This window comes from Schizosaccharomyces pombe (assembly GCF_000002945.2).
Source record: "Schizosaccharomyces pombe strain 972h- genome assembly, chromosome: I".
Classification (NCBI taxonomy): Eukaryota; Fungi; Ascomycota; class Schizosaccharomycetes; order Schizosaccharomycetales; family Schizosaccharomycetaceae; genus Schizosaccharomyces; species Schizosaccharomyces pombe.
The window spans coordinates 2,726,048-2,745,267 of NC_003424.3; the positions used below are offsets into that span (position 1 = coordinate 2,726,048).

At 36.1% G+C, this 19,220-nt stretch overlaps 6 protein-coding genes, 10 long non-coding RNA genes and 1 other non-coding gene across 17 annotated transcripts; 8 read left to right on the top strand and 9 right to left on the bottom strand.

The window, feature by feature from the left end:
• Positions 1–10: 10 nt before the first annotated feature.
• SPOM_SPNCRNA.204 lies at positions 11–635 on the top strand. The gene has a single exon (NR_150625.1). It is a non-coding gene; the product is annotated as a non-coding RNA (long non-coding RNA).
• Positions 112–6,397, top strand: cch1 (plasma membrane calcium ion import channel Cch1). Its single transcript, NM_001019324.3, has one exon. It carries the CDS (start codon positions 672–674, stop codon positions 6,234–6,236), a length of 5,565 nt encoding a protein of 1,854 aa, NP_593894.1. The 5' UTR covers positions 112–671; the 3' UTR covers positions 6,237–6,397.
• SPOM_SPNCRNA.3222 lies at positions 576–842 on the bottom strand. The gene has a single exon (NR_192589.1). It is a non-coding gene; the product is annotated as a non-coding RNA (long non-coding RNA).
• On the bottom strand, positions 1,365–2,486 carry SPOM_SPNCRNA.3223. Its single transcript, NR_192590.1, has one exon. It is a non-coding gene; the product is annotated as a non-coding RNA (long non-coding RNA).
• SPOM_SPNCRNA.3224 lies at positions 3,779–4,278 on the bottom strand. The gene has a single exon (NR_192591.1). It is a non-coding gene; the product is annotated as a non-coding RNA (long non-coding RNA).
• Positions 5,067–6,184, bottom strand: SPOM_SPNCRNA.3225. The gene has a single exon (NR_192592.1). It is a non-coding gene; the product is annotated as a non-coding RNA (long non-coding RNA).
• pof5 (F-box protein Pof5) lies at positions 6,326–7,813 on the bottom strand. Its single transcript, NM_001019325.3, has one exon. It carries the CDS (start codon positions 7,521–7,523, stop codon positions 6,477–6,479), a length of 1,047 nt encoding a protein of 348 aa, NP_593895.1. The 5' UTR covers positions 7,524–7,813; the 3' UTR covers positions 6,326–6,476.
• Positions 6,444–7,085, top strand: SPOM_SPNCRNA.3226. The gene has a single exon (NR_192593.1). It is a non-coding gene; the product is annotated as a non-coding RNA (long non-coding RNA).
• A 170-nt stretch (positions 7,814–7,983) lies between the features above and the next one.
• On the bottom strand, positions 7,984–10,161 carry nog2 (ribosome export GTPase). The gene is made up of 2 exons (NM_001019326.3): positions 9,285–10,161; positions 7,984–8,880 (listed from the first exon to the last, which is right to left on the bottom strand). The coding sequence occupies exons 1-2, from the start codon at positions 10,077–10,079 to the stop codon at positions 8,062–8,064; spliced, it is 1,614 nt and encodes a 537-aa protein (NP_593896.1). The 5' UTR covers positions 10,080–10,161; the 3' UTR covers positions 7,984–8,061.
• Positions 8,018–10,076, top strand: SPOM_SPNCRNA.847. Its single transcript, NR_151229.1, has one exon. It is a non-coding gene; the product is annotated as a non-coding RNA (long non-coding RNA).
• On the bottom strand, positions 9,001–9,128 carry snR191. Its single transcript, NR_194345.1, has one exon. It is a non-coding gene; the product is annotated as a small nucleolar RNA snR191 (small nucleolar RNA).
• A 295-nt stretch (positions 10,162–10,456) lies between the features above and the next one.
• Positions 10,457–12,578, bottom strand: SPOM_SPAC6F6.04C (transporter). The gene has a single exon (NM_001019327.3). It carries the CDS (start codon positions 12,096–12,098, stop codon positions 10,629–10,631), a length of 1,470 nt encoding a protein of 489 aa, NP_593897.1. The 5' UTR covers positions 12,099–12,578; the 3' UTR covers positions 10,457–10,628.
• Positions 12,579–12,633: 55 nt separating this feature from the next.
• SPOM_SPNCRNA.848 lies at positions 12,634–14,412 on the top strand. The gene has a single exon (NR_150626.1). It is a non-coding gene; the product is annotated as a non-coding RNA (long non-coding RNA).
• A 56-nt stretch (positions 14,413–14,468) lies between these two features.
• ost2 (oligosaccharyltransferase epsilon subunit Ost2) lies at positions 14,469–15,403 on the top strand. Its single transcript, NM_001019328.3, has 2 exons — positions 14,469–14,793; positions 14,847–15,403. Exons 1-2 carry the CDS (start codon positions 14,492–14,494, stop codon positions 14,911–14,913), a joined length of 369 nt encoding a protein of 122 aa, NP_593898.1. The 5' UTR covers positions 14,469–14,491; the 3' UTR covers positions 14,914–15,403.
• On the bottom strand, positions 14,954–19,163 carry rax2 (cell polarity factor Rax2). Its single transcript, NM_001019329.3, has one exon. The coding sequence runs from the start codon at positions 18,969–18,971 to the stop codon at positions 15,504–15,506; it is 3,468 nt and encodes a 1,155-aa protein (NP_593899.1). The 5' UTR covers positions 18,972–19,163; the 3' UTR covers positions 14,954–15,503.
• Positions 15,456–17,699, top strand: SPOM_SPNCRNA.3227. The gene has a single exon (NR_192594.1). It is a non-coding gene; the product is annotated as a non-coding RNA (long non-coding RNA).
• Positions 18,500–19,197, top strand: SPOM_SPNCRNA.3228. The gene has a single exon (NR_192595.1). It is a non-coding gene; the product is annotated as a non-coding RNA (long non-coding RNA).
• The last annotated feature ends 23 nt before the right edge of the window (positions 19,198–19,220 follow it).

Genomic DNA, 19,220 nt, shown 5'->3' on the forward strand with positions numbered 1-19,220 from the left:
TTTAATTTTTCATCTTCCCTGTCTTCGCGGTTCCGTACCAACCATACGGGTCGACCATTCCTACTATTCCCAGTGCTGTCCATATTGCCAGGTTTGGGAACAATCCTCTCCAGCGGACTACCAACATTGGGTTAAGCAAGCACCTTGAGAAAACGTAGATTTGAAAGTTTTATTTATTCCTTTTGTCTATTTTTTTGAATATAAAAAGTGTGAAACTAAAACTATTGAAGCATTCGTACAATTTGAGTTCCGGGCAACAACTCGAAAATTTGTGTCGGCGGCATTTTTACACCTCACTGTTTCTTTACAATTTAAACTTGCATTCATTTTCGTCATTTATTAATATACTTTACTTTAGCATACATTGTCGTTTTCCATATCTCATGAACGCTGGCAATTGGACTCTTTTCTTTACATTTGTCTCTCTTTGAACGGTTTATGAACTACATCCTCCTGTTAGTCCTTTTTCCTTATTTCAATCGTTATTTTGACTTTAAATATTTATTCTATTCGTTACGTTTTATAATTAAATCTTGTTGCACTATATCTATTCCTTTTTTTTGCATTTCCCGTGTTAGAGAAGCTCCTTGACTCTTAAGAGGTTCTGGTTTTCGACGTTTTCTACATTCCTTCAGTCTTTTTTCATCATTTAAAAAAAATTAAGAAGTGTAATGTCATCAAGCTCAAACTCAGATCCAAGCTCTAGCCCTGATAATACCGATTTCATTCCCCTTAAAGATAATCCTAAAGATACCTCTTCCTACATAAATAAAAAAAATCCATTCGTAAACGATTCTTTTGATTCCCATGATGATTCCTATTTGGATAATGTTAACCCATTTGAGTATAATGTTGCAGATGATGAAGATACGATTTCCATGACCAGCGACGGTGTCGAATTTCATAACCTTGGCATAACCGAAACTGTTGATGAGCAGGACAAAATCTTGTCTGAACTTCAATTGGCCTATCCTACTGTTTCTAGGTACTCAGAAACACTAGATAAAGGTCTTCTGAATGGAGATAAAACTACCAAGGGAGATTACACCAGTCTAAGGAGATTTAGAAAACCTTTCTTGTTTGATAAACTATCTCCTTATTTTACTCATTTTTTTTCCGAAATTTACGCTGCGGTTTTGAGAGTTGTTGGCCCTCCAAGAGCTAATGAAACACCCGGAAGAAACTTGCCATTTTCCCCAATTCTCCGCCAAATTTATAATCACCCTTTATACAATATCTTTATTTTTGTTGTAATTGTGCTACATGCGGTTTTACTAATGATTCGTTCTGATGACCCTCATGATAAGTCTCAAACTATCGATTATTTAATTATTGTAATCGGTATCTTATATACGTTAGAGATGTTGCTCAAAATCTATTTATTTGGTTTTTTATATGATGGTTCCTCTTCATTTTATGATTTCATAAACTCGTATACCAAGAAAACTCCCAGAACAATGTCTTATTTGCGACATTCATGGAATCGTGTCGATTTTGTGGCTATTGTTGCTTTATGGATCTCTGTAATTGGTAAAAAACAGCAAGGTATTTTTCGGCTTTTTAGTATGATTGCTTGTTTGCGCCTAACTCGGCTGTTGAATATAACTCGAAAAACTGAAACCATCCTAAAAAGTTTAAAAGAGTCGTCTACACCTTTAGTACAAGTCGTCTCGTTTAATGCTTTCTTTGGGGTAATGATAGCTATATTGGGTGTTCAATTTTTTAAGGCATCACTGAATCGTCAATGCGTATGGCTTGGTGATTACGGGGACCAGTATTTACCTACTGGTCAATTTTGTGGTGGTCATTGGGAGAATGGTATAAAAAGGGCTTACTTAGATAAAAATGGATTTCCATCCAACGTGAACCCCAGAGGTTTTATCTGTGCTGAAAAAAGTGTTTGTCGCGTGGTGGAAAACCCCTACAGTAACACTGTTAGCTTTGACAATTTTTTCAATTCTTTGGAATTGATATTTGTTATAATGAGTTCCAATGGGTTCACGGATATTATGTACGATATCATGGATGCAGAATATTTTGTTTCTTGTCTCCTTTTCATAATATCTGCATATTTTCTTACACTCTGGCTCATGTCCCTTGTGATTGCAGTGGTAACGAGTTCTTTTATTGACTTGCAGCATTCCGGAAAGAATCAAAAAGAACAAAAATCTGTTGATAAACATCTCATTCGAAATAAGTTATGTGAGAAGTACCTATTTTACTCGAACTTTATTTGGATAAGTTTTATAGTAGCCCAGTTTGTAACTCTTTGTACTCAAACATATGATCAAACTTCTAGCACTGCAAATAGGTACCTAATCTTTTACGCTTGTGTGGACTTTCTACTGGCTGCAGAAGTGATTCTTAGATTTTTTGCATACTTGCCAGATTATAGGCTTTTTTTTCGACGGTATACAAATTTGGTTGATATTGTCTTGGCCGTTTTGAATTTGGTTACTTTATTACCGAGTATTAGAAAAAATCCTGTAGCTTTTGGTTGGTTGTCAATATTTGCTATTGCTAGGATATACCGATGCATTCTTTTGATTCCCTATACACGGAAAATTGCTAAACTCTTGTTCTCAAATTTTAAACAACTGCTAAATTTGATGCTATTTTTGGTAATCGTCTTATTCATTGCATCTTTGTGCGCTGTCAGGTTGTTTCAAGATTTGCCCAATGACGGAGATTCAGACGATGATGCGATTAGCTTCGCTACTACTTACGAATCGTTTTTATACATGTACCAGATTTTGACAAGTGAGAATTGGACGGATGTGATGTTTGCAATCCAAGCTCGATTAGCACATCTTCACTTATCGTGGATTCCTGGAGCTTTTTTTACTCTTTGGTTTCTCTTTTCAAACAACGTGGTTTTAAGTATGTTTATTGCTGTCATTCAGGTAAACTTTGCACCTTCAGAATCTGATCTAAAAATGGAACAATTGAAAATGTACTTAGCTAGGTTATTAAGGAACTATAATCCTTTTCAAGCTTCCCTTACTTTGAATGCCTTAATTAAAAGGAATGGATCTCGAAAAGGGAAGACAGTGGATGAATCTCATTATGAGTGGTTATATGAAGACAATATTATTAAAGGCTTTTTGCGTGTTACTAATATTCCTCCTAAAGAGCCACTTAAACCGAGTTTGGATACCTCACCCGAGTTATCTAAATATTCACTGGCAAAGCTGTCAAATAACTTTAAGAGATTTGTTATGCGTGATGACCCTTTTTCTCAAGCATACTTCAAACGTGTTATCGGTATACGCTGGGAAAAGGATATGAATCTCAAGACTGCAGCGAAAGATATGCAAGCTGCTAAAGCATTTGTCCGAATTAAGCAGACCGAATTTTTAAAGAATCACCCAAAGTATAATGATGTGTTTTGGGTCATTAAACCGTCGAATAGAATTAGGAGGTTTTGTCAACGACTGGTAATGCCCGGTGTGAATGAACGATATGGCGGTGTTGAGCCATATCAATGGGTTTACCGTGTAATACAAGTTTTTATTTATGCTTGTATTCTAACTGCAGTGATTATTGAATGCATTGCTACACCTATTTATGAGCGAGACCATTTATTGAATGATAAACAACATGCATGGTTTGTATGGACAGAGGTAGCTTTTGCAACTATTTTTACAATTGAAGCCGCTATAAAAATAATAGCTGATGGATTTTGTATTACACCAAATGCATACCTTCGAAGTACTTGGAATTGCATCGACTTTTTCGTTTTGGTTACCTTATGGATCAATCTTTATGCAGTATTAACAAGCCATGCCTTGCTTTCCCGAGCCTTTCGAGCATTCAAAGCGCTTCGTGTGCTTCGATTAATCAATCTTACACAAACTTCACAGCGGATGTTTCATGACGCCCTAATTAGTGGTTTTTTTAAAATATTTTCTGCCGCCGTTGTGTCGGCAACGTTGCTAATTCCTTTTGCTCTGTGGGCTAAAAACGTTTTTGGTGGATTATTATACAGTTGTAATGATGACAACGTTTTATCAGCTTCTCAGTGTGTTTTAGAATACGCATCCACTCCTAATAATTGGGAGGTTTGGGCACCAAGAGTCTGGTCCAATCCCCCTGATTACGATTTTGATAGATTTCCTCATGCTCTACTCGCTTTGTTCGAAATCGCCTCAATTGAAGGATGGGTAGACATTATGCGTTCGGTAATGGACATTACTGGATTCAATAATCAACCCCAGACCAATGCCTCTTCTGGTAATGCTATGTTCTTTGTGTTGTTCAACCTTGTTTCAATGATTTATATATTGACTCTTTTTATTGCCATCATCATCAGCAATTATGCTGAACGTACAGGGTCGGCTTTCTTTACTGCGGAACAGCGCGCGTGGTTGGAACTGCGCAGGAAGATAAAATCAATGCGTCCGTCGAAAAGGCCGGCCATTAGACCTCTGGGTTTAAGAGGACTTTGTTACGACTTTGCAGTGCAAAAACATGGCATATGGAGAAGGACATTTACTGGGTTGTATATTGTGCATCTCTTGTTCCTTCTAACCATTTTTTATCCTTGTCCTATAGCGTACACTTATGTTCGAAACTCTATATTTCTAATACTGTCAATATGTTATACGATAAACATATGTGTCAAAGTTTACGGTCTTTCATTCTACTATTTTTTTCACAGTTTTTGGAATATGTTTGATGTCGTTGTAACATTAGGAAGTCTCACTTGCAATATTGCTATCCTTGCAAAGTTTGAAAATAGGTCGTTAACACTCCTGCAAACTACTTTATTGGTGTTAGTTACTGTGCATCTAATTCCGAAGTTTGACAATTTTGATCAGCTTTCTAAAACTGTGGTTGCAAGCTTACCTTCTATTTTTTCATTGATTGCGACATGGATTGTTTTATACATTACCTTTGCTATAGCGTTTAATCAGATTTTCGGGTTGACCAAGCTTGGGTTGAATGGAGGGCCTAACAAAAACTTTAGGTCAATACGCAATGCTCTTGTTTTGCTTTTTACGATGACCTTTGGAGAAGGCTGGAACGATGTAATGCATGATTATACTATATCATATCCTAATTGTGTGAATGGTGACGATTTCTACAATTCAGACTGCGGTAACAAACCGTGGGCTTATGGATTGTTTATTGCTTGGAATATTATCTCAATGTACATTTTTGTTAATATGTTTATTACTGTTGTTTTCGACAACTTTTCCTACATCCATACTAAATCTTCCTCGTTTACAAATTTGCAGCGTAACGATTTCCGACAATTTAAGGATTCATGGGCACCTTTTGACCCCATGGTCACCGGTTATATTCCCAAACGCAATGCTGTAAAATTTGTTCTTTCGCTAAGGGGTGTCTATGATTTCAGAATATATCGAGATGAACATACATTGAGAAGCATTATCTCCAAAGTTCAGAGTAAAACTGGGCAGCAATCTGTCCCAATGCTCGAAAATCCCTTGATGGGTTCTGAAATAAACTTAGAGGCGCTAGACCAAATTATTGATACTATTGATGTAAACGTAGTGAAAGAGCGAAGAAACGTACTGAATTCTCTCTGTACAGAGATTATGACACTACCGGGCAACGTCATTTCTTTTTCGAATATATTGATGTTAGTTGTACTTCATAAAATTGTTGATCATCGTGAAGCATTTCCTATTTCTGACTACATTCGCCGAGCGTACGTACTTTCGGAATTGGAAAAATCTATTAGAATGGAAAAGTTGTTGGGTTTGGTTGAAACTTCAATCATCAGAAAAACATTCCTTCAACATATGGAAGAAAAGAAGAAAGCTTTAGAAAATCCTTTCATACTTTTGAGTGAAGTTTCTGAGATTTTACCCGAAACACCCATTCAAGAAGTCCTTCGCCAACATAATGCTGATCCAGAGCAACTTTTAATGTCAACTAGAACACCTTCAGTTAGTGATCGCAGTTTCTCCATCGTTGAATCGACTGTACCGACAATCGCTTCGGGTGAAGGTGATGATAACCATAGCGTGGAAGATCATTTGAAGGTACCAACTGATAATGAACCTCGAAGATCACCTTCTCTCAAAGAAGTCCTTCTTCGTGGATCTCATTCTTTACATTCAAATAACGACCGAACTTCATTTGACATCGAAGCAGGATTTGGAACTGCTGAAAGCGATTTCCAATTTGGCGGAGCGACAGAAGATATCAATCGCATAGCTGACCGTATAGATGATTATTTAGATCGGGATTCATTTAAAGGATAAATGGGCTGTATGGCTTTTATAATCAAACCCAAACAACATAGAAAGTTTACCAAAAAATATCATAAAATGAATACTAGTAGTTTTAAGATGAAAAAATTATATAAATATAAAAAGCAAAAATCCTAATGAAAACAATTTCTAAAATTAATGAATATGTCTGCTAGAGACTTTTGAAAGTAATTTTATTAATATTTTCTCTCGTAACATCAACTTAAAACAAAAACATTAACATCATGAACTTCATTTCACTGTTATAAATACCTCACCATCTTGATCATCAATTAGCTCTAATAAGTCCTGTACATCCTGAGATTCCTCTCTCCATCCTAAACGAATAGACCATTGTAATCGATGCAAATTGGGAAGCTTCCCATCGACCAAAGCGCCCACCAGATCATCAGCTTTGATCAGGCTGATGTTGGTCAATAAGCTCCCTGAATAAGTAATTTCTAAGCTTCGAACATTATGCCCTGACTCAGGAATGCTCTCAAAGGCGGTAGAGGTAATGTAATTAGCAGGAATGCTAATAGTTGTAGCGTTGGGACATAACTGAAAAATGCAATCTAAGCCGCTCCGAGACAATTCGGGCATTGGGTATTGCACACAGACTGAAGACAAATTAGGTCCTATTTTTGAAAGCAAAGAGAAAATGCCTGCATCGGTCAATAGCGGACATTGTGTGATGTTTATACTTTTTAAAGATGGGGGAAAAACAGACTCAGCCAAAAAGTCATCAGTAAGGCCACCAGAAAAGCCCACAAAGGTAAGAGAGCTTGGCCAGCATTCAGTACACATAGGAGCAGGAATTGAAAGATAGGGTAATATGATATACTCAAGATGCTTGAGATGCTGAATACCCCCAAATAGATATTGTAAATCAATTTTTTCAGAAAGGATAGACAGGTCTATCTTTTTTAATTTTTGGCATTGAGAGAATGCTCTTAAGGCCGTAAAACCAAGTCCTGACTGCGGACCTGAAAATGTTTCTAAATTCGTAGCGCACCTTCTCAATAGACGGGATGTTATAGAAGCTTTTGATGCATATGAAACATTGTTTAAACTAATGTGATGCACTAATTTTCTTGTAGGTTTACGGCTAATCGTGTCAACAAACTTATGATAATTACGGGGATTAAGCTTTGGAAAATAATAAATAGCATGTAGGCCTCCAACATATGATGAACGACAAATCCTTAGCAAGCCCCCAAAATTTTTTGCTTCAAACTTGTCAAAACTTATTAAATGATCGAATATGTGATGCCATATTTCAGGAGGAAACGACTGCATCTTTCGGTAAGGCCAAACTAGATATCATTACTCCCAAAAGTTAATTTAAGTGTATAAGCTTTCGATTAAAATTTTGGCAATAACCTTGTCCTAATGTACTGACAATGGTGTTAGGCAGTAGCAAAACCTCAGTCTTCGACGCCAAATAATTGAGTGATAACTTGGTATCTTCAAACAATTTTTTTTTTTTTAAATATCTAAACTTACAAATAATTTAAACGGTAACTGCCAAATAACCTTATATGACTAGTAATTTGCATTGCTCGATACATAAAATGGTGGTAAATGGTAACACTTCATGTGAGAAGAACAAGCAGAATCAGTACCACGCTTAAATTAAAAAAAAAGATTTGACGCAAGATATTGATGAACAATTTGCAAAAGTATTGTATCTAACAAACCGTTTACAATACATCAGGTAGAATTCTATAGAACAATAGCAACTCTTATACATATCACATTATATTTAGTAAACCAATATTATTATTAATATACAAAGACCAACCATAAAAATGATAAATTAAACCAAACCCCCCAATTAACTCCTATTCTTATTATCATCAACAGCACTTTCATCTGTAGACTCAGAAGCACTTCCCTCGGCTACTGGTTTAGTACTTTCAGACTCATCAGCTTTACCATCATCAGAAATTCCATGCCATTCTTCTTCTGCTTCTTCTCCATCCTGATCAGAACCTTCAGTTTGCTGAGTAGCGACTTTTTGCGAAGAATTGATTTCATCGTTTGATGAGGAAAGGCCTTTAGGTCCAATAAACCAAGGGATTTTACCGCGCATAAAATCATTCAATACCATTTTAGCAACCGAAGCTTCATCAGGTTCACCTCCTTTGAGCAAACGGCCTCCCTTCTTCGCAAGTTTAGCAAGAAATTCAGTCGAATCATTCCAACCAGATATTTCATATGTTCTCTCAAGATGCTTCACTTTACAACGACTGAGTACAGTAGGAATATATGCTTCTGGATTACTCACGTTTTCAACTCGGACTACACCTTTCAATAAAAGCTCTGCATCAGAGTCGTTGGAACTGGGTGGGACTATACCAGGACAGTCGATTAAAAAAATTCGTTTCATGAGTGCAACATATTGCCAAACTTTCGTTTCTCCAGGAATGGGAGCAACATTACAAACTTTTTTCTTCCTTAAAGTATTGATGATGCTTGATTTTCCGGCATTCGGAAAACCAATTAACCCAACAGAAATTTGTTTTTTGTCAGAATGTAAAGACGCAAATTGACGAAGAATCTGAATAAGGGACCCTTTACCAAAGGAATTATTTATAGATGCATGGAAAGCAATGGTTGGGTACTCTTTAGCCAATATTTTAACCCAGGCGGCCTAAAAAAGTTAGAAAAAAGAACATTGGTTAATAAAGATATATCTGGTTGTTCGTTGATACATGAAAACAATGTAAGTCTTTACATTTGTAAGTGTGACAACTATATGCAGCGATATACTGCTTGAAACACCGAAATTAAAGCAAAGACAATACAACTATCTCTGATATAGCCAGAACGGCTATATAATTTAGAGACAGTTTGTATACTCTCCCAGAGTTGTAACAGACTTCAATTGACGGGAAATATGCTGAAAAGCATACAAAAGAGTCTTGACTTAACAATGGGCATACTGAATACTATTCCAGCAATTAAATAGAACTAATGCATAACAGATGCATATAGCTTGATCTTTCCATGTATCAAAAACAATGCAAATAGATTTTAAAAACAAAAATGACTTACAGCAACAGAGGTAGGAACAAGATCAACTTTGTTCAAAACCAAAATCATATGCTTATGAGAAGCTTCGTTCCTTAAATAGCGCTCTACGGTTCCACAACGAGTACCTACAGGATCACGCGCATCAAGCACTTGGATTAAAACATCGCTAGAATCAATAACTTTGTAAAGCTCATTCCAAATACGTTTAGATTGTCCTTTGCTAAAAATCGCATCACGAGCAGCAAGCATAACATCATCAGACTCATCGGGATTAGCCAATATACGCTCTTCAATTTTCTCTTCGTAAGCGTTCTGTTTTTCGTCAGACTCTTTAGCCAATTCAGCCACAGAATCGAATGAGATCTTGGGGCGTTTTCTTTGAGATTTAGGGCCAAAAGTGTTTTCAAAAGGCTCTGACTCTAAAACACGAACTTTTGGAATTTCAGTGTTCTCTTGTAGGAGAGACATAGGAAGTTTGTTCCTTCGTAATAAAACTTGATAAGGATCGTTTAACTTTTGACCCATAGCCTCTCGAAATTGGGTGAGAGTTGGTTGAGCAATAACTCTGGTATTGTTGAACCATCGTCGATCAGGCTGAATTCGAGCTTTAGGAACCTCGCTAGACTGAAATTCAGCAGCACGGACTAATTCACCAGCAGCGTTATATTTCGCCTTGCCTCCTCGATACATGTTAACTCGAGCAACATCCTTGGCATTTCGGTAAAAATTTTCACCTTTGACACGAAGGTTGCCAGGCTTCTTCTCATTAGCACCTTCACGTCCGATTCTGCTTTTCTCTTTCTTATAGGTGCCCATTTTTTTTGATTACTCCAAAAAAGAAAAAGAACAAAAACAAGGCCCTAACAACCACGCCAAATTGATGCGGTTGGTGATAGGTAGAGTGTAAGTAAGAAAGCGAAATTTTCAAGTCATAAGCACAGGTAACATATGCTGGGTAACATTTGTTTACTATTCACATTTGTTAGTAAAATGTAGCTAAATTCCTAAGTTAATAAAGGAAAACTTTGGATATTGTTTCTTTAATCTCAAAGAAAAATCCTATATGGTTTTTCACTTGGAATGGAAAATGTACTATAACTTTAGTCTAAAAACGCCAAAACAAATGTCTTACAGATGGTGAAATGTATGTATTATTGACATTTTGATCAATAAAACTTAAAGAAAGCAATGAAAAAAGTATGTTCTCAAATAACCAAAATTAAAAACTTTTAAGTCACAGAATTCATTGAATATACCATACTTCTAAATTAAGAGGATTTGAACACAATATGATAAGCATCAAGATATCAGTGAAATTTTATGAAAAGGATAAAATGATTTAATAATTCTTAAAAAATAAAATCTTTAAACGTAGACCTGGTCGCTTGGCAGCGACTTCTTGTCCAGCTCATCGGAAGTTTTCTCATTCATGTACGTATCAGTTGAAGGCATGACTCCATCGATGTATGATTTATCATCAGTGAAGTGTTCTTTCGTTGATAATCTATCGGTTTCCTTACCGAATATCGAAGTCATTATGAGTTGAGATGCACACATCACGAATAAAAAAATAAAATATATAATTCCTTGTCCAAGAAATGAGACTCCAGCTGCGTCTATACCAAAAGAAACACACATTCCGGCTGCTTGGGTTCCTTTGTACAGTCCAGCGTAACGTGCATACTTGTCGGGATCACTAGAGAGAAGTGAGATACACCACTGTACAGAGACAATGGAAGAACCATATTGAATACCCATTAGTAAATATAGAACCAGAGCACCTCCGTAACCTCGTTGAGTCCAGTCAAGATCAGGGGATGTATCGTGTAAATCAATGTGCTTAGAAACAATCCAACCCAATTCACCAGAAAGAGTAGCCATGATTACCACAGCTTGAATAGTTAATCCAATAATACCACGTGTCCTTCTTTTTAATGCTTTTGCATCTAAAATTAAAGTGAACAAGTAAGGGACGAAAAATTGAATCACCCAAAATAACACATTGTTTAGAGACCGAGTACGAAGGGAGAAATAGTAGGAGTTTAAGTGCGACTGCCATGCAATTGTACTTTGTGAAGCAAAGGATGCAGGAAGCAGACAAAGTAGTCTCCAATCCTTTGCTGCTTCAAACAATCCCCAAAGTTCTTGACCGAACGTCTTATTACTGGGAGAAAGTGCAGACGTCCCATCTGATTTTCGTACATCAGATGGGCTTTTTATAAAGAGAATGGCTAATAAAACGGCACAAGCCATAATGATTATGAAGATGATGTAGACTGCCATAGGTACGCCAGTGCTCGTTGAGTGATAATTAATACCAAAAGCTATAAACGAGCCCACTGTACTACCAAAAGCCAAGATCGTCCATTGAGTAGCAATGAATTGGGATTTTTGATTTGCACAAGAGTAAGATAAGCTAATGTATGCTGTTGATGCCCATAATAATCCAGCAGCAATGCCTTCATAGGCACCAGTAAAAATGGTGAATCCTTGCTTTCCAGTGTTATCAAAATACCATAGTCCGCCAATGTATATAGGATAACCTGTAGCGCCCAAGGCAAGTGCCCAGCGAGGACCCAGGTACTTAAGAATCGGTCCTCCCGCCCAACCGCAAACGGTAAACAAAGCATACAAGAGTGAGTTCGTAACATCAGCCATATGATATGCATCAGGATGGCCACCACCTGCACCTAACCCAGTTACTGCTAAATAGATACCAGGGCAGCAAAACAAGATGCAAGAAGCAATGAAATTTTGAAATTGGCCTGAAGAGACAAGCTTCCCTCCCACTGAAGGTATTGTAATTTTCCGCATATTATTGACTAGAGCAACCATTTTTTAGTAAAGCGAGGGACAAGCACACACGGTTAAAGCAACGTTGGACTAAAATCACGCTTTAACCCTGCAACTTCGCCGAGTTAAATAGCTAAAAAGTATCTCGTCTATCATATTTATTGCCAAGGAAATCGGCTATCTAATAACTCTTAGAAATGATGGTACCTTGAATTTGTTGACAAGTTCATTTGGACTTCTCACCCCTTAACTATTCTGTATCAGTGACGACCCCTGCCGACAGTCTTTCACTTGCTATTTCAGTGGCTATCCCTGCCTCATACACAGGTGATTGCTTCTTTTCACTTCTTTTGCTTAAGTCTCGCAAGCAAAAATTTCACGTTCCAACGTAAACTTGACCCATAACTGTGATAAGTTTTTGTCTCCCTATTTTTTGTATTTCGCGTATACTTATCTTTCAATGGTACAGGTTTATCAACACTGGGCTCGCCGATGGCGAACAAATGTCTGTTGGTGTTGGGCGATCGATAGCTATGTTACACCGTACATAAAATGAATCCTATAAACACTTCTGTCAATCAAAATTAGGAGACTAGAATCGATGGATCAGAGTCTTTTTCATCTATGAGCGTCTATAAAAGTTGGAATGAGAAAACGATAGACAATGAAGAAAAAATTATTTTTACCATACTTTGACTAGATATTGTGGGTCATATGTTTAATTAACGAAGAGATATTACTTTATTCTACTTGTGCATGTGCTTTTTCAACCCTTAGGGCTGTCAATGATAGCAAGGTGCTATAACCTTATTATCAGCGTATTGATTCAAGAAATAGTCCTACCAACTCTTAGTACACGCCAATATCAGTTGATGATTCTTTCGAACAAACTTTCAAAGGACTTTATAATAGCTAGTCGTTAAATTTTACTAAAGACAGTTTGTCAATATGATCATTTAAGGCCGGAAGGAAACTTCTACATGACAATATGTAGCTTCTCAAAAAAGGAGCAACTTTATCTAATCCCAACTAAATGAACTCTTGATGCTTGTACTCTTGAATATTCACGTTATCTATTTCTCATGATATTTAAGCAACATATTAACGCGAGGAATTTTAGTAAGTGTTTATCATTTCAATTGTCCGAGGGTATACGAAGGTTACATATATATCATTGGTGTTTGTCATAAAACAAAAGAGATTTCATAATATTAAATACCTTTGCCTTTAACGCCCACCACTATTTTTAATCAACTGCTCTTACTTACAAACGGAAATCTATAATAAAGCTTCTTTTATTTACCAACATTGGACACTAATAAATGCAAAAATAAAAGTCCACGTTGAAACCTTTCAAAATGAAGTAAGACAGCTTAAAAAAGGCGCCTTTCACTTTACGTAGAAAATTACTTATTTGCATATGAAAAGCAAAAAGCAAAAAACAAATCTGATAGCACATCGAAAAGGCCGCAAAAGGCACTGTATATCTTACCTCGCTTATGCTGATGTTAATATTTAACCGAAAGTTAGTTTGGCAAAGATACCAATGTCTCTCTTTTTACATTGGAAATATTTACTTTTCACACTACAAATATTGCTTAATGTTGTTGAGATTCATTATTTTCATTTGAGAAAAATTGACAGGAATTGCTTTAATCGTCGTAGCTTCTCTGACAGCTGGTCAAGCATCATTATATTTGCAATTGCCAAACAGAAATGTTTGATTATTTAAAACAGTAGAAGATAAATAAGAGTTGATCGTTTTAACATAAAAAATTAACAATCTGGCATTCCATGGTGACTATATTTTCAGATATTTGAGGATAATATATAAAAGTTAGATCTCATGAGATCATTGTTGGAGTTGGATAGGTAAAACAAAAACTTCAATCTCCAATCTCTATCAAAATTTCTGAACAACTAATCAAAACTTTCCGTTTCACCTCCCATCTCGAACACACGCTCGGTTTGGCTCGCCAAAAGGCTACAATGTTTCAACAATATATATGCACAAAGATGAGTAGTTTAATTTCAAACAACTGCCTTGAAGACTATATAAATAAAATTTATTTTTGACAGTTTATATATGCTATTTTCTGTAGAAAAATAATAACACCAAGTTAATCAACAAAAGAGCTTTTTGTGAGTCCTTTTTCCACGTTCATTTACAAAACTCGTTATATTATATCCACTCTCGCTTTCGATTACCAAATCTAATTGATTTATTTTAAGCGTAGTTATAAATAAGATAAATACGAGTGTAGAGGATTGGGATTACTAAAAGACTGAAGAAGGAAAGAAACAGACTTTATTGCAAACAAACAAAGCACATCTGCTCAGCCTCTATATTGCTCACTAATTTATTAACCACACACTTTATGACCTGGCCTTGCTGCTCATCAGTTGTTCACCACCATAAACACCTGACCATTATAATGAGTTCCAAAAGTGGATTATTCTTGCCTTTAAGCTCAGTTATAACTTCTTATAACGAAAACACGAACCTTTCATTAAAAACTATCGATGCTTTTCTTGGGTTTCTCGTAGTTGTTGGTGGTTTACAATTCGGATATGCCTTACTTGTTGGTACCTATCCTTTTAACTCATTTTTGTCAGGATTCATCAGTTGTGTGGGACAATTCGTAATTACTGTTGGGTTCCGTATGGCTTTAACTCAACAGGAATTACAAAGTTCATCTTCCAAAAAAAAATCACCCGTAGTTTCTCCTTACAAGCGGTAAGTGAATATTATGTTTCAATAAACAGGTTACTAATTATTTGTTCAACTAGCGCTTTTCTCGAGTTTTGCTTCTCCAGTCTCGTTTTACACTTCTTTGCTGTCAATTTCCTAGGATAGGCTATTCGCTCCTTTTATACTAGCTTCTTTTGCGAGACGATGAATGGTTTACTATGCATGCTATAAAGATCAACGAGCAATTAAATAAAGTGCTATTTTAAAAAGTTCTAAGAAATATTTTATTCTTTATTCCAAATGCTGTTAGAACCATGCAAGGAAAAGTGCTGAAATCTTTATTTGAATTTGACAGATTGACGTACACTTTATTACCATTGTTTTTTCTTTATGTAATGAAAACAGAAGAGCATTATTTAAAGGAAAGTTTGGGAAGTCTTTATGCTCAATTACATAGTTTACCTTGAACTGTTTAAATTAACTTATGTGGTTGGGTGTTCGTTTGCCGATACTTTCTGAAAATTAAAATTAAGTTTTTGTAAATGCTAAAAGAATGGTTGCTTAGGTTATTAAATGCAAATGGTAAATGAAATAGCATCCAATGTTGTAGATGAAAAAAGAAGTTTTGGATAACAATGCATCAGTAAAAGTCGACTTATTAAAAGCATTTTTCTTCCTTCCACTGATCATATCAGTATTTAAACTTCAAAATTTGTATGTTTTAAGATAGCCTCCTTAGTACTGTGCATAATCATTTACTGGGTCTTTAATTCTTTTAAAAAATTCGAATAGTCGTGCAACGTTTCGACATGCTCCGAAAAGAACCAATGAATAATCTCAACAACTATAGATCCCGACATTATCAAAAACATAACTCCAATGCTTATCCCGAGACTGATAATTACAACGTAACGTGGCTGTCCTATATGATCGTACTTGGTAGTTACAGGAATCATCTTAGAGGCCGAACTAGAAAATGATTTCTGCTGGACAACTTTGCGAACTATTCCTGCTTCTCCGTTGTCCTTAAAAGCTGTCAATAAGGGTAGGCAAGACTTATTGACACAATAGACAGCTGATGCTTTGCTCGAATCATCCAAAACAATTAAGCCAGAAAGGACGATTATCGAATCGTTGATTGGGATTTGAGAAATTTGGTTAGATTCAAAAAAATCAATACTGTTTATCGTCGATTGATTTAAATGAATATCAAGAGAATATGAATTTATAGCCCCTTCAGAGTTCAACACGTTCAAGTAAGTATCACTGCTACTTACTTCAGTTCCATACAACAAAACTGAGTATTCATCCTTTGATTGTGATTTTAAAGATGCAAGCAAGACCGGACCGGGTATGCTAGAAGAACCTTTGCAACTCATGATAGTATTGTTATCGAAATTATACATCAATAGATAGTCTACGTCAGACGTATCCCAAACAAATTTGCCAGCTAAATACATACTTGAATATGTTTCGTTTACCCACAAAATGGACTGCACTTCAGCAGATATCAGGTTGTGACTGATGTTGCGCCAGCTCGACGAATTGTATTCGAATATGCAAAATCCTACACATCCCGAAGATTGTTCAGACAAGTTTCCACCAAAGAAGATATTGTTGTAAGAATCATCCACTATAACACTATTTATGTGCCCTTTCAGTTGTGAAAGTGCTGTAGTGTTTCCTAAGGAATTTGATGTTGTGTTGAAAGAAACAAACGTATTCTTGACAATGTCTGACTCATCCGTATCATTACTATAAATAATTAAACAGTCCTCAAGTACAATGAACTTAGAACTGCAATTAGCGGACAAAATACGTTTAGGATATATTGGCTCAGTTGAGTTAGCGAAATAAACGGCAGCAGTACATTTATCCTCCATTTCTTCACTTCCTAGAATAGCAATCATGGAATTATTTGCAAACGGATAGGCTATATCTTCTAACCGTATGTACGAGGGAAATGCGTTTACGTAACACGGAATAAACGTGTCATTAAGACTATCGCTGGAAAAATGGGCGATGTTTCTAGTACTGTAACTCGCAATTGCACTTAGATTACCAGAATATATCCTTTGCGTGCTATTAAAACCAGGTATATCGAAAAGATACCCGGACATGTAAAATCCAAGTTTCTCCATGCTGACCCATGATTTGGAAGAAGGATTCCATAAACTGAATCCACTCGTTGATATGGCGTATCCCTCTGAAGTATAAACTTCATTGAAATCTCCTTGAAAAGATATAAAGGATTCAATTTTGCCGTCAATAAAGAGAGAAGTGGAGCCTATATGAGTTACCGGACCATTGGTACCAAGACCAAGAGAACTCCAATTGCGAGATGTCTCGGAGTACATCGCAATATAATTAAGCTTTATTGAGCCATCACCTGTATGGGTAAAATTACCACCAAAATAAGAAGAATCTCCAGATACATAAATATACGAAACCCATCCGTTCAATCCGTTATTAGGAAATGAATGTAGGTGATTTAAGGAATCCATGTACACCACATTATTGCCATAGTTATCAGAAAAATTCCCTGTCATGTATAGAGAAAAATTTCCATTAGATAGACTCTTAATTTGTGATATAGCGGTACCTCGTAGCTTACTAGCAGCTGGAAACTCAATAATTGAGGGAAGTTTGTTAACATCGGTAGTGGTATTAACAAAAACAAGTCCATTGGAAACATTTGTATATGATTGTTCTAAAAAGCGAATAGAATGTGTAACCATACGACTGTTCTTATATGGCAGCAACTCAACATAGGGCCGAAAATTATCTGAAAATCCTTGCAAATAACCAGAATAAAGAGACACATATTGGTCAAAATCTGATGCCTGCTGAACAAGTTTGGTAGCAGGCTGTTTATTTTTAGCAAAGTAAACATTTGCTATAACAGAACCCCTCTGAGAACATGTATTATCGTATGTGCAACCAGGAATTAATAATTGCACAGTTCCATTTGTTGGAACAGTTATGTTAGGAAAAAATGAAACCGAAGCTTGTTCACCAGCGATGGTTTGTATCCAATATGGCATAGAAGCGTTGCTAAAAGATGCTTCAAAGTTACCTTCATAGGAAGACAATGAATTAAGTCCTGGAAAACCACAGCTTTCCTGGTTGTAGCTATCATCAAAGTAAGAATTTTGATTTGTCTCAAAAAATTGCAAACTGCTTAATCCAAAAGCTGAATTTTCAGTAGCTTCGCCATTTCCAAACATTTGTATTTCAATTTGATAAGAATTGTAACCTTTGGAGAAATAGAAGTCTTGGTAATTGGCAAAATTCTGCAAGGAGCAGTTTACATCGCAAGTGCTTGATAACCCTGTTTCCAAGTCATAATGTGTTAATGGAAGAACAGTTCCATCAGCTGGATTTATGGCGCTAAAAAAAGCAACACTATTTTCGGAGCTTTCATAATTGTAAAATCTGATTCTATTAAAATCAATAAGATAGGGAGCCCAGGCGTATATAGAAACTAAACCTGAGGAAGAAGGGTCCCATAAAGAATAGGAATCCGTTAAATCACAGGATACAGATGATAAGTTACGATTCAAAGAATTCTGTGAAAAAGAATTGTTACTTCTGAAAGCAAGCTTTGCGATTTGCGGGCCATTGCTTGAACTGAATGGACTTATTTCAGTAAAATTGCCCGAAATGGCGACACTATCATTATTCAAAAAAAATAGCGAATCAACATTACCTTTAACGTTATAAAAATGTTCAATCGTCACATTCGAATTGGTAACATTCCATCGATATATTGATGTAAAAGAAGGTTTGTCGGAAAAAGTGAATGTCGCATAAGCATAAGGAAATTTATCATCACAAAAGATAGCACTGATGTTACCAAAAAAAGAAGTATTTTGGCTTGAAAAAATTTCCAACGAAGTCGGATTCGACGTGAAATTGCTTTGAAGTAGAACTGTCTGCTGCTCGGAATCCAATACAATAACATAAAGATCTCCTTGCCAAGAAGAATAGCAAATTTGTGAATTAGAATAGGAGGTGTCAATTAAGGAAGACAAGCTGCCATTATTAGTTTGTTCAAAAAATTGTGAACTTAAATCAGTGTTCGCTGAACTGTTTGATAAAACATTAAAGCCAGAGAAATCACCTAAGAAGGAAACATCGGATGCAACGACGGATGTAAGAAAATAACAAAAAAAACGAAAAGTGAAATAAAGGCGTATCCAAAAGGAGGAATAAATTGCCATAATATACTAAAAACGTGAGACAAAAAGCCGCCGATGCATTAAGCCGTCAAACGGAGCCTAGTAAACCAGGACTTGAGTAATGAAAAGAAAAAGGATTTTAAAATGTGACTTTTTATGCTGTTTAAATGAATGAACGTACTGAAAACTCCTTTTTAACGAAAGTCGTTGCTGCAAATGGTGTAGGAAGTATGCAGAGGGTAACCCGATCGCAATGTAAAAGTAAATCATTCATTTGTTAGCACTTTCGAT

Bases quoted from the DNA above. Each gene is read 5' to 3' on its own strand.
- cch1 (NM_001019324.3), top strand. From the start codon at position 672: ATGTCATCAAGCTCAAACTCAGATCCAAGCTCTAGCCCTGATAATACC.
- pof5 (NM_001019325.3), bottom strand. From the start codon at position 7,523: ATGCAGTCGTTTCCTCCTGAAATATGGCATCACATATTCGATCATTTA.
- nog2 (NM_001019326.3), bottom strand. From the start codon at position 10,079: ATGGGCACCTATAAGAAAGAGAAAAGCAGAATCGGACGTGAAGGTGCT. The intron at 8,881-9,284 runs GTAAGTCATTTT...TAACTTTTTTAG, and splicing joins TTGTTCCTACCTCTGTTGCT to GCCGCCTGGGTTAAAATATT.
- SPOM_SPAC6F6.04C (NM_001019327.3), bottom strand. From the start codon at position 12,098: ATGGTTGCTCTAGTCAATAATATGCGGAAAATTACAATACCTTCAGTG.
- ost2 (NM_001019328.3), top strand. From the start codon at position 14,492: ATGAGTTCCAAAAGTGGATTATTCTTGCCTTTAAGCTCAGTTATAACT. The intron at 14,794-14,846 runs GTAAGTGAATAT...TTGTTCAACTAG, and splicing joins GTAGTTTCTCCTTACAAGCG to CGCTTTTCTCGAGTTTTGCT.
- rax2 (NM_001019329.3), bottom strand. From the start codon at position 18,971: ATGGCAATTTATTCCTCCTTTTGGATACGCCTTTATTTCACTTTTCGT.